Raw genomic sequence first — 13,174 nt, 5'->3', positions numbered from 1 at the left:
TCCAGATCCATCCATTTGTCCTGCAAATTTCAAGTTTTCATTTTTTATGGTGGATTAAAACTACATTATACAATGCAATGTATGGCTCATTTTTAACCCAATTAATGTGATAATACGCTGACTCCATTTCTTAGCTACTGTGAATAAAGTAGCAATAAGCAGAGATGTGAAAGTAACCCTGCTATAGGATGTATACACTCAGAACAGTAACGCCTGTGACTGTTCTATATTCTCTTGAGAAAACTCCCTAGGACATCCTGCACTTTTTGAGGAGTGGGAGTGGGGTAGTGCTAGGGTGTGTACCACCGCAGGAATGTCAGCAAGAAAACCACAAGTCGATGGTTCTCCTCATCTTGGTCCACAATCTTCAATACAGGAGGAAACAGACTGGTACAGCTATAGAAAGCCATACGGAGAACACAACGCTGTGAAAACGAGTCGAGGCTTTACGTGTTAAACAACTTCTGCATATTCAGATCTGCTCAGGGCAGAACGCAGAGAGTGCAGGGGCTTGGCTCGGTGAAACCTTTACAGCCACCAAGAGAACAGGACAAGGACCAATGGTGAGTTCAGACCCGCCTCCCAGGGACAACGCCGAGAACTCTACACCCGCCGGGAGGCGGGGCGCTAAGGATGTTCATGACCTGACTACACACTATGCTTCCAGCCTCCGGCACTCCATCTAACACCTACCATTTCCGACTTCAAAATTGTCCCAGATCCTCCCCAGAGTATCAGTGACCCAAACAGGTCACAGCGAGGTAGGGGTTTTGTAGCCTGGAGTCTCTGAGTGTACACTGGGTCAGGGTAATGGCGTTGTAAAGAAAGGCGGGAGGGGGCGCGTACCTTGGCTTAAGGCGGGGCGCCTCCTCCTACAGATGCAGGATTGGATGATTTGCACAGCTCCAGAGCCTCCGATTCGCTAATGATTCAAGACCCTCCCTGTGAACCCAGAAAGGATCCTTTAACTAGTTGGAATCCCAGCACAAATAACAGCTCACAGTATCAGCACCTTAGTAAGCTGTTCGGGCCTTTTCAACTGGTGCAGAACGGTCTCGGACTGAGAATTAATAGAACTTAAACAGGCCCGTGGCTCTCCAGAGAGGACGCTGATTTCCCTATCTTTAGCGGCCTTCCCTCTTCCTACTGGCAATAGGTCAGAAATCTGCTCAGGGAATTCCTTACGCTATGACTCCTTAAGACAATATCTGATGTTGTAACTTTATTCGGACTAAAATATTTTCTTCTGGAGCAAGGATCATGAGACTCGGGAAGTAAAGGTAACACATATGGGAGGAAATGAAACGTGCAAGGTATCTGAGTGTCCGAGTGTGAGAATGTTCAAGTGTCTGCAGAACCAGAAGAAGGTATCAGGTCTAGAGCCATAGTTAAAAGAAGTTATAAACCATCCAGCAGGGGTGCTGGAAAGAGAACTCAGGTCCTCAGCAAGAATACAGTGCACTCGTAACTGCTGAGACGTCTCTCCATATCCTAACTAAAATCCCTAAACAAAAGCAGCTCTGGAGCCAGGCATGGTGGCTCACACCGAAAATCCCAGCAGTTGGAGGCAATAGAATCAGGAACTCAAGGCCAAGCCTCGGTTCCGTAGAGTTCAAAGCTTTACCTAGGCTAAATGAGAAACTGATGCCTGCCCCCTCCCACATACGCAAAATAAATCCATAAATAAAATTGTAAACAAAAGTAAGTTTTCACACTTAGGAATTAGGAATTGGGACACAGATGGACTGATAGCTGGAGAGGTGGAACAGCAGTTTAAAGCTTTTGCTCCCTTTGAGAGGTACCTGAGTTTAGTTCTCAGCACGATTATCAAGTGAGTCAGAACCACCTCTAACTCCACTCCGAGGGATCTGACGCCAGACACCCTCTTTTTGGTTCCTGAGGGCATCGGCACACATCCACGAGTGCATAATCACCCTCCCCACATACATAAAGTTTTAAAAGTAAATCATTAAATGAGCCGAGAGAGACTTACATACATTTCGCTATCCTGCTAAAGCCTCACATCACGTGAGGTTCGGCATTCACCTCCTGTAGAACAGCAGGATGCTGTCATGGAGCCAGCGATGTTGCCTGCCAAACCCGGAACCAAGAACCTTGATCTTGGAGTTTCTAGTTCTCGGAACTTTAACAAAAGCAAGTGTCCCACTTTATAAATTAGCCAGTCTTCATTACAGAAACAAAAAACGAGCCCAGGACAGCAGATGTGCAACTCTGAGTAAGTGAGGATAAGGAGTCGTTGGAAGTTTGGGGGAATATTTTTGATTGAGAAGCCAAGGAATTGAAAACATTAACTGACACAGCCAGGAGGTACACAGCCATCAGCAGGTATCGTGCTTCCAGATCTAACAACCGCCTCTCTGCTGTAAGCAAAGAAACAACAGCAAAAGTCATGACTGTATATACGCCGGAGCACCAAGCAGAAAAGGATGAAAGTCCACAAGGAAACGTTCTATCATGAGCGACTTACAAATGGAAGGTATCTGCTATTATCTTAGCTTGCAAAATGGTCAAACCATTGTCAAAGAAATGAAGCATGATGACCAGTGCCTTGGGGAACTGTGAGAGGCTCCAGGAGAAAGGGCAGAGGGCCATTTTCCTCAAGTGTGGTTTTGATTCACTGGATTGTTCTTGGGTGTGATTTTGTGCCTCCTGTGACAGACATTTACATTCCATTTATAAGACATATTCATTCTTGGCAGATGTCAGTACATAACTACAGAACCCAGTCTGATGAAAGGATGGGCTGAGTGCTGTCCTCAGTGCACTGAGTCTGAATATGGCTTCTGCCTTTCTCTTGTGCTTTCCCAGATATAAGCTATAGTATGTTTCAGACTATTGTGTTAGAGTTGTCCTGCCCTGAGAAAGTTCTGGGAACGGGTGCTCTGTTAATATTTAGTATGTGCTTCCTGGTGTTTATTCACTTGTTTTTCTGATCATGTTTTTCTGAACGCAAACAACCTTCTTTGTTACGGTTCTGAATAGAAGTAGACTGAAACTGAAATAAAGTTGTCTACAGCATCAAACTGTACTTTTCCCCCCTTCTTTCAGGTCCTTAGATCCAGGTCGCGTAGACAAGATTTGCACAGGTCACCTGAAAAGTCAGCAAAAAGTATAAGCACAATGCCACAGTGAAAGGAATAGTGTTTTCCATTAGAAACACAGATAGATGTAAACACATCCGTGACATCAGAGCCTGCCCCTGAGGCCAGTAACAAGACCTCAACAAACAGCAAAGTTTTCCTTCTAATCAACGAGTAGTTTTGAAAATACACATTGATTAACTACATATTTTACACATTTCATGCACCCATGAGTCTAACTCACTTAAATGATATTAAAACTGCCTGTGATGGCACAGCCTTGTCATGCCAGCACACAGGTAGACATTAACTGGGGATATGCAACACAGATGCCTACGCACCCCACATAGGGAGCCCAAAAGTACAGATACCATTGAAGTCCATCCTGCGAGCCTCTCAGATGCCCAAAATCTGCATCTCCCAGAGTGTATAGAGTCCACTGGAGCACCTCGGGCTGTGTAACCACTGAGTCATCTCATCAAGCTCCTGAGAAGAATCTGTTACGATGCTGACGCCAGACTATAATTTCCTGGCTCTGTTGATCTTTCTGTCTCTGTCTCCTGAGTTTCTGGGACTGCAGACACACAACCTCATGCCTAGCTAGGGCACAACTTTAATAGGACTTTAGGGTAAAATTATTCTCACTCCTTTTTGTTGGTTGGTTGGTTTTTGAACCAGGGTCAAACTGGACTCAAACTGAACCACAAACCCTGATTTTCTCCCTCTCCTTCCAGGGGCTGAAGTTATAGGCATGTGCAAACACACCTAGCCATTTTGTTTTGTCTTGTTCAATATAGTTTTTCAATGAAGATGAAGCTGGTATCTTGGGCTTACTTTGTGGCCCAGGTAGCATCAAATTCACCACTCTCCTACCTCTTGTTGTGTAGCAATTTCCTCCTAGATTGAAACTTTCCATCCTGCAGGGAAGCTCCTTAAGCCAAAGATAATCAACTCAAATAGCTTCAGGAAGTCCATGAAACTGTTCAAATTCACTAGGCCCCTACTTCCCAAGAGTAATCAATAAGGCTTCAAAGAATCACTCCCAGATGAGCAAATATGAAGACTGTGAGACCAGACCAGGTGGCCACCAGGAAGGAATAGAAATTAGTGGGGCTGCCTGGAGGATATTTAGACCAACAGAATCATGTGGAAGGCAAGGATGTTCTCCAACCTGGTGAGCTGCCCATAGGCTGCATAGTGTGCCCAGGTTCCCAGTTTTTGTGAGTTCTCATCCATACTGTGGTGGCCTCTGGTGACCTGTGGTTATGCAACTATCTTTGAATCATTTCTTCTTTGATCTTATAAGACATAGATCAACTTAGACACAAGCAGCAGGCAATCTGACACGTAGAACAGCAACCACAGGTTACAGAACATAAGCCACCTTCTCACTTTTGCCTTGGTTGGACACCTTGTACAGACTTCATGCTCTGACTGGCTGGAAATCTTGGCTCCACCCTCTCCAAATGGCAGAACACCTAAGCTGGGAGAGATGAGAAAACTTTGAGAACCTTCAAAGTCCTTCCTTCTGTCAGGTTGACCCACACTCAAACTCGCTTTTCCTTAGTTCAACTCCTGAGTCCAATAGGACACAAAGATCTGCTGAGAAACTCAGGGCCTCTGTACAATGACAGGGAAAAGAAGTGATTCTGATTGTTTTGGAAGATTTCTACTGACCCTCCTGAAAGCCCAGTTCTCTGGAACCAGAGCCTTGATAACCTGGGACCAAAATAGCAGCTAGCTGGCTAAGCTCTGCCGAAAAATGAAGAGGAGGAGGAAGACAAAGAAGAAAAAGAGTAGGAGGAAGAAGAAAAAGAGAAGGGGGGATAGGGAATTTACAGAAGGGAAACAGGGAAGGAGGATAACAAGGGGGATAACATTTGAAATGTAAATAAATAAAATAACCAGTTTGAAAAAAAGAGGAGGAGAAAGAAGAAGAGGAATAAGAGGAAAAAAGCAGAGGAGATAGGGAAGAAGAAAATGGAAGCGGGGGAGAAGGAGGGGAGGAGAAGAAGGAGGAAGAGGAGGAGGGGGGGAAAGCCATCTTTAAAGTGCCTGAATGCTTCTGAAATGAGATTCCAGCCATAGCCCATTACAACCCTGTTTGCTCCCATACCTGGCCAGAAGAGGGGGACATTCTAAATCTGGATGGTTTTTCCACAACAAGAGCATCTCCGCAACGAATACCATGAAACCACACCATTAAACCTCACACAAGAGATTTACTGGGGAGAGGAACAAAACCATGTCTGCCACTAACCAGGAAGACAGCAGAGGGCTGGACAGAAAGGAAGATTTTTATAGGGTTTTTGGAGCATGTACAGTGAGCTTGGTTGGAAAGTATGGGAGGATGGAAACATCATTCGTTCATTAAACTTGAGCCAAGGGTGTAATAGCGATTTCCAAGGCTCTGAGCCTAAGGTCAAGCCAGGGGCAGGATGTTTTTCCTTTGAGCTATGTCTTGGGCTTGGGGTCAAGGATCAGGGTGATCTTTCCTTGGCTCCTTTACTCTACAATGGTGTCTGTGGGGGCGGGGGGAAATGGTGTCTGAGATCCTGGGTCTGGGCACCTTGTGCTGATTGTGGCATCACATAGCCCAAGAGGGACTCTTATTATCTATATTCAACTTCTGATCCTCCTGTATCCACCCTCCTAGCCCTAGAACAATAATTGTGCATTACAATGCCCAAGCAGCAAAAAATAGCCCCCCTAGTGTTCCACTGTAACTGGTGGTGTCTGTGCTAAGCTAACCAGGTCCTTGGCATCTTGCTCAAAGAATTTAAGAAGCCCGAGGAAATGGCTCAAGGGTTAAAAGGGCTTACTGCTCTTTCTTGAGAACCGACTTCGATTCCCAGCACCCAAGTCTGGAGGCTGACAAACTTCCTGTAACTCCGACTCTAGAGGATCAGCCAACTTCCACAGGCATATAGTCACACAAATGGCATATAGTCACACAGATAACATGAAAAGTGTTTAATAAAAGGCGGCCTAGGCCTGCGATCACTAGATGACACAAACGCAGAAAATGAAATAGTTTTCGCTACGGCAGAGAAGCAGCAAACTCTAAATCCGTGCTGTTGCTCCTGTCACCTTTGGTCCAACACCCGTTATTATAACTCAGTCGCGCTCCGCGCTTTAGCTCTGTAGTGACCTAGTCCAGCAGACAGATGGCGCTCCACGGAGGCGGAGGCACCCCGAGGTTCCAAGCGTGCTGCGGCCGTTGAATTCCAGTTCTAAACTGAGCGAGAGAGACGAGGGATTTTGGGAGTTGTGGGCAGCACGGGCAGTGCGAACGACCTGGTTAGCGGTGCGGTTGCAACTGTCCTACATCCTGGGTCTGGGCCTTGAAAGCTGAGACTCACTCCTCTCAGAGCGGAGGGAGGAAGTGGCTACAGGACTCAAGCCTGACAGGGAATGGTGTAGGGCCGTAGCCAGCCACATGAGATTTGGGTGGGTCTGTTATGAGGAGTTTCTGTTAATTAACGTGAGGTCGTTTCACACAGCACCTTGTGGTGATTGTGGCATTACATTAAACTGGGTTTGAAATCAAAAGACTAGTAAGGAACCACAGAGACCTTCTTTCAGTTGCCAGGTGGGTTTACCAGATGTACAACTGTCTACACTGTGAAAGGACCTTCTAGTGTGGCGGCTTTTTAAGGATACTTTGGTCTCTAGTGAAGATGTAGGTGAAGGTTAAGTTTCCATACCGGTAAGTCTTCTCTTTAGAAATTTAGAACATGAAATAGCTCAAAGAATGTCAAGATAAAACAGTAACAATCAAGTCTGATGAGGACCACCCACTTTTAAACCAGTCATCTGAAGTGAACTAAGGAAATTTAGCACTCAAAGTTCTTTAGAAATGCAGATTTAGGCTTCCCCCACCCCAAACAATCACATCATAGTCATTGAAAATTAGAAAGGAAGAAAGAAACTAATCTCAGCTTCAGTTATCTCTGCATTTTGGGTAGTAACTAAATAACTTGTTTTACCTGTCACTAAGAAGTGGGAACTACCATTTACTGAGCAGAACCCAAGAAAATCTGCCCCGATACATTTATTTCTCCGTTAGTAGGCAAAACTGGAGTTATGGCATTCACCAATTACAGCAGCCTCAACCGGGCTCAACTAACCTTTGAATATCTACACACAAACTCAACTACCCATGAATTTTTGTTTGGTGCTCTTGCTGAACTGGTTGATAACTCGAGAGATGCTGATGCCACCCGGATAGATATTTATGCTGAAAGGCGAGAGGACCTTCAAGGAGGGTTCATGCTTTGTTTTCTGGATAATGGAGCAGGAATGGATCCAAATGATGCCATCAGTGTAATCCAATTTGGGAAATCAGCCAAACGAACACCAGAGTCCACACAGATTGGGCGGTACGGGAATGGGCTAAAATCAGGCTCAATGCGTATTGGAAAGGATTTTATCCTCTTCACGAAGAAGGAAGACACCATGAGCTGCCTCTTCCTGTCTCGGACCTTTCATGAGGAAGAAGGCATTGACGAAGTGATAGTCCCTTTGCCTACTTGGAGTGCTCATACACGAGAACCTGTCACAGACAATGTGGAGAAGTTTGCCATCGAGACAGAACTCATCTACAAGTATTCTCCTTTCCACACTGAGGAAGAAGTGATGAACCAGTTCACCAAGATTTCTGGGACCAGTGGAACCCTGGTGATCATTTTCAACCTCAAACTCATGGACAATGGGGAACCCGAACTAGACATAACCTCAAATCCAAAAGATATCCGGATGGCAGAGATCTCCCAGGAAGGCACGAAGCCAGAGCGGCACTCCTTCTGCGCCTACGCGGCTGTGCTTTACATTGATCCTCGGATGAGGATTTTTATTCAAGGGCACAAGGTGCAGACCAAAAAGCTCTCCTGCTGCTTGTACAAGCCCAGGAAGTACACATTCACATCAAGCCGTTTTAAGACCAGGGCGGAACAAGAGGTGAAGAAGGCAGACCAGGTAGCACGGCTTGCCGAAGAGAAGGCCCGGGAAGCAGAGAGCAAATCTCATACTTTAGAAGTGCACATAGGCGGAGACATCACCCGGGACTCGAGGGCGATGTTGCGCCAGGTCCAGAATACAGCCATCACCCTCCGAAGAGAAGCTGACGTCAAGAAAAGGATCCGAGACGCCAAAGAGCGAGCACTCAAAGAGCCCAAGGAACTGAATTTCGTTTTCGGGGTCAACATTGAACGCCGTGACCACGACGGCATGTTCATCTACAACTGTAGCCGCCTGATCAAGATGTATGAGAAAGTGGGCCCACAGCTGGAAAAGGGGATGGCATGCGGTGGGGTTGTTGGAGTCATCGATGTGCCCTACTTGGTCCTAGAACCTACGCACAGCAAGCAGGACTTTGCTGACGCCAAGGAGTACCGTCTGCTGCTGCGGGCAATGGGCGAGCACCTGGCACAGTACTGGAAGGACATCGCCATTACCCAGTACGGAATTATTAAGTTCTGGGATGAGTTTGGCTACCTTTCAGCTAACTGGAACAGACCTCCATCTGAGGAGCTGCATTTCAAACGCAAGAGAGCTATGCAAGTCCCAACCACCATACAGTGTGATTTGTGTCTAAAGTGGAGAACCCTCCCCTTCCAGTTAAGTGCTGTAGAAGAAGGCTACCCAGACAACTGGGTTTGTTCCATGAACCCTGATCCTGAACAGGACCAGTGCGAGGCTTTTGAACAGACGCAGAAGATTCCTCTGGGGACATTAAAAAAGGTCCCAAAGACACAAGAAGAAAGGCAGAAGCAGCTGACAGAGAAAATTCGCCAACATCAGAGGAAGCTTAAGGCCCTTAAGAAAATCAAGCCTATCCATTCCCAAAGTGACCTGAAAAAATTACCCTGGGAAGTGACCACCAGACCTTCCTCCAAATATCCTGCTCATAGATTTCAGGGTCCTCAACCATCTTCACGTGCTGTGAAAAAGAGTGCCCGAAGAAGACTCCAGTCCAGGCATGCTCCTAGGCCATTCAGACAGCTCCAAAGGTCTTCTATCTTCTGCACCAACCCAAAATCTCCTGTTCTGGCAGACCAAACAGAAGTCATGCTGCTCCAGCCACCTGAGACACCCCAAAGCCCAGTGAGCCCAGTGGCCAAAACTCTACCCGAGCCCACCCCCCTGTTACAATCCCTGTCCCCATCTGTAGTCCCCAACTCCAACAACCTTTGGAAGGTTGGAACCCCCAAAGCCATGAACGCTCCAGTGGCTGAGATGCCGGATCCACCTGTTAATCCCTCACTGGTAAAGTGCAGTCGTAAGCGGAGTCTTGAGGTCTCTGATAAGGACAGGAGGAAGATGTGCAAACGGGGCAGGTTTGCCCAGAAAAAAGAAAAGATTCAAGCGAATGAGCTCTCAGACAGTGCCGAGGAGGAGAGTTCAGCTGACCTCAAGACGGCTCAGAAAGATAAAGGGCTGTACGTGGAGGTACGTGTGAAAGGAGAGTGCTACAAGGGCCACGTCACAGCTGTGGAGGTGGGTGATAATGTGGTATGGTGGAAGGTCAAGTTTGAGGATGTGCCCAAGGATAGCACACCAAGAGACTGCTGGGTGGAAAAAGGCAGTGAAAATGTATGGCTAATGAAGCCATCTCCAGAGTATCAGAGTACTGACGAACAGCAAGAGGATATAAGTAGGGAAGAGAACACTGTGGTCCAGCAGGCTTTGGCACTGCAGAGGGCCTCCATCTCTGAATGCTTCTGCACAGAACCTGACACTACTGCCCCAACGGCCAACCACAAGACCATTGACCTCCTGGTCCAAATTCTCTGGAATTGCTTGCGTTATTTCATGCCCCTGAGTTTCCCCATATCCAAGAAGGAGCTAGGTGCTATGAATTCAGAAGAATTACTCTCTCTCCCTCTGAAAGAGTGCTTCAAGCAATATGAAGTCGGACTCCAGAACCTCTGCCACTCCTACGAAAGCTGTGCCGACTCACAAGCCAAGGCCTCTGAGGAAAGCCTGCGCATCTCCCAGAAAAAACTCCAGGAAACAGAGGAGAAACTCCAGAAGCTGCGGACCAATATTCGGGCACTCTTGCAAAAGGCTCAGGAGGACATAAACATCAGCGCAGATGACGAGCTGGATGCCTACATTGAGAATCTGGTCAGCGGTGATGACTGAGAGGCAGCAAGAGAGATCCCCCCACCCCACCTCACCACAATTCCGAGAGGCCTCTGGGGAGGGAGGCTCCATTCCTGCCCTTCATTCATGTGTTTTGGGAGGGAAAGAGACTCTGATTCTTTGAATCTTCCTCCCTGAATTTATAAATGTTTAAAAAGATTTATTTTGCTTTTCGTTTGTGTATGTGTGCCTCTGTCCTCACAGGCGAAAAGAACTAAAGTTATAAGAGGTCCTGAGCTACCTTGTGTGGGTACAGGAAACTGAACTCGGTCCTCTGTGTTAACAATAATCACTCTTAGGAATCGTTTCTCCTGCTCCCACATGTTTGCCATTTTTGTTTTATTTTGTTGTTTAAAGAGACCATACTTCATTTATGTGACCTAAACAAATGACAAAACCCTTTGCACATTTTTGGTTGTGAAATCTAAAACATTCAGCTCACAAAGGGAAGCAGCCTTTCTGAAGTCAGGAAGACTGTTGGGCAAGGATGGTTTTTTTCTCCTAGAGGGCCAGCAGTGGGATAGTTGATGTATGGAAGTGGTAAAGGGCCCAGACCTGTGTGGCCCTGGGGGCTCAAACCTGGTGGTGGTGGGATCTAAGGTAATTGAAGAAGGCAGAAAGACTCCTCCCAATGTCCCATTCTTTGATCAGGAGTATGAGGGTCTGCAGGCTGCCCAGGAAGCTACCAGGGTCCAGACAGCTTGTTGAGTGGACGGTTCTTGTCGTTCTAACATCTCATGCATTACTCAATTTCCTGTTGAAGGACTGTTTTCCTGAGGCTAATACACACTCTAGATTCAGAAGAAGACAACTCTGACTATCTAAGTCACTGGCCTGGGTGGCACTGCAAGATTTTCCCTGAAAAGTTTCAACTGTGAAGGAGCCTTGTAGAGGAGGAGGCTCCGTTTATGGTCACCTCAGTGAGGCTTCCTCCCATGAAAGTCATTGCTGCTGCCTGTCTATATCTTTCTCTGTGAGTCCCCCTCAAGGCTCTAACACGCCCTTTCTCTGGAGCAGTGAGAAGGGAAGGCCTGGGAAGCATATCTGGCTTCCACTCCTTGCCTAAGCACAACCTCAGACAACTAATCAGGGTCAAAACAAAGGCAAATGCTGAGTTTATCTAATGGTTCGAACCCCTCAACTTGTCTCATTCCTATGCAAAGCTATTAAAGACGGGAGTATGACTTGAGAACGGGAATGTAGCAATGAGGTGAGGGACCCTGACCCCAGAATCCATAGGTGTTTCCTTACTTATGCACACATGGCTTAAAAATGCCTGCTGAGTTCTGGGCTTCTGCTGTGTGTGATGGGTACGGAAGAGGAGGAGGGAGACTGCACACATGGGGCTTTTTGAGAATACCATTCAGAAGCAGTCTCTTCTCAGGTGTTCTCCAAAAGAAGAGTTTTCCTGAGCTGATGGACATGTTCTGCTTCCCAAATCCAGCTCTTTGTTGATCCCACCTAGGCATGGTGTGCTCTGTTTTTGTTCTGGGCCATACTACATTTTTAAGGATTTTTGTGTGGTTCTTCCCCCTCCCCCACCCCGTGTGTGTGTGCCTGGGTGCCTGGGTGCCTGTATCATCAGGAAGAATGCATTGGATCCCCTGAGGCTAGAGTTACAAGGTGCTGTGAGTTGCCCGACATGGGTGCTGGAAATTGAACTTGGATCTTCTGGAAGAGTAGAATGTATTTCTAACCACCGAGTCATCTTTCCAGCCTCTCATTAATGCTTTCTTATATTTTTGTTCCACACACCCCTGTGGCCATTGCCAATGAGAAGAAGCAGTTTAACTCCTCCTACCCTTCTTTGATGACTGACTCTCCTCTTCATTATTCCAAAAAGACTGTGACTCAAAGTGAGGGGGAATGTTCTGCCCTGCAGGACAGTCAACGAGGGTGCAGAGGGTAGCTGGAAGAGAGTGGGGGACAAGAGACTCGAAGGACGCCAAGACAAGAGTCTGATCAAGGCGACAAATTTATTTTTTTCCCAAGGCTGAATTTATACCATAGCAGGGGTAACAGAAGGAGGGGGGAAGTGGGAAACATTTATAAAGGCCAAGGACACAGAGCTCTTGTGGTCAGCTGATGTCAACAGGATGTTGGGCTCTCCGAAAGGTCACAGGTTTGTCATATCATTAGTCAGCAGGATGTTGGTTTCTCAGAAAGGTCACAGGTTTGTCATATCACTGGGCATCCTGACCACCAGATTTGTATTAGTCTTCTGCAGCTGGCTGGGGATTTTCCAGGAACCCAGTCATACTTAACTCTAATAATAACATCAATAATGGAGGGTTTCAAGGTCATCACCCCCAACAGGGGAAAAATGAAGTAGGTAGACTCTGTTGAGGAGTTGCAAAAATTGGCCTGGATGTGAAAGTAAAATGTATCCAGACACTTTTCCTGTCCTGACACAAATGGGACACAGACTACTGACCAAAATGGGAACATTGGCATTTCCTTGGCGCATATGAGGCACAGTATTGCAGCCACAGATCTGAGTCTGGGGAGCACTTACTAAAATATTCAGGTTCCTGTGTCAGGACAAAGAACTGCATGAGGAACACAGAATCAGTAACAGCAAAAGAAACGGTTTTTAAATAAATACAAAGGGGGAACAGTGAGATGACTCAGTCAGTGAAGACACTTGCCATTTAAGCCTGGTGAGCTGAGTTCAGTCCCTGGAACCCACATAAAGGTGGTTGGAGAGAACTGACTCCACCAAGTTGTCCTCTAGATATCACTAATTCATCATGCCACACGTGTCACTCCTCCTCCCAACATCCTGCATGCATACACATAAACACACCTAAAAGAAGAAGGGGAATCTGGAGAATAGAAGTTGGTAGGAGAACCAGAGAAAGATCTACACTCAAAACCATTAGGCCATGAGGACCATGACCAGTTATAGGTTATTTGCTTGTCTCTCA

At 46.6% G+C, this 13,174-nt stretch overlaps 1 protein-coding gene across 1 annotated transcript; it reads left to right on the top strand.

Annotated features, from left to right (window-relative positions):
- The first annotated feature begins 6,330 nt into the window (after positions 1 to 6,330).
- On the top strand, positions 6,331 to 10,407 carry Morc2b (microrchidia 2B). The gene is given in 2 exon segments (NM_001106764.1): positions 6,331 to 6,810; positions 7,174 to 10,407. A coding segment is annotated over 1 exon segment (3,060 nt). The 5' UTR covers positions 6,331 to 6,810; positions 7,174 to 7,187; the 3' UTR covers positions 10,248 to 10,407.
- Positions 10,408 to 13,174: the final 2,767 nt, after the last annotated feature.

Source organism: Rattus norvegicus, chromosome 7 (genome assembly GCF_021556685.1).
Source record: "Rattus norvegicus strain SHRSP/BbbUtx chromosome 7, alternate assembly SHRSP_T2T, whole genome shotgun sequence".
Taxonomy (NCBI): Eukaryota; Metazoa; Chordata; class Mammalia; order Rodentia; family Muridae; genus Rattus; species Rattus norvegicus.
The sequence above is the reverse complement of the archived record's forward strand: the minus strand, read 5'-3'. Positions and strand labels throughout refer to the sequence as shown.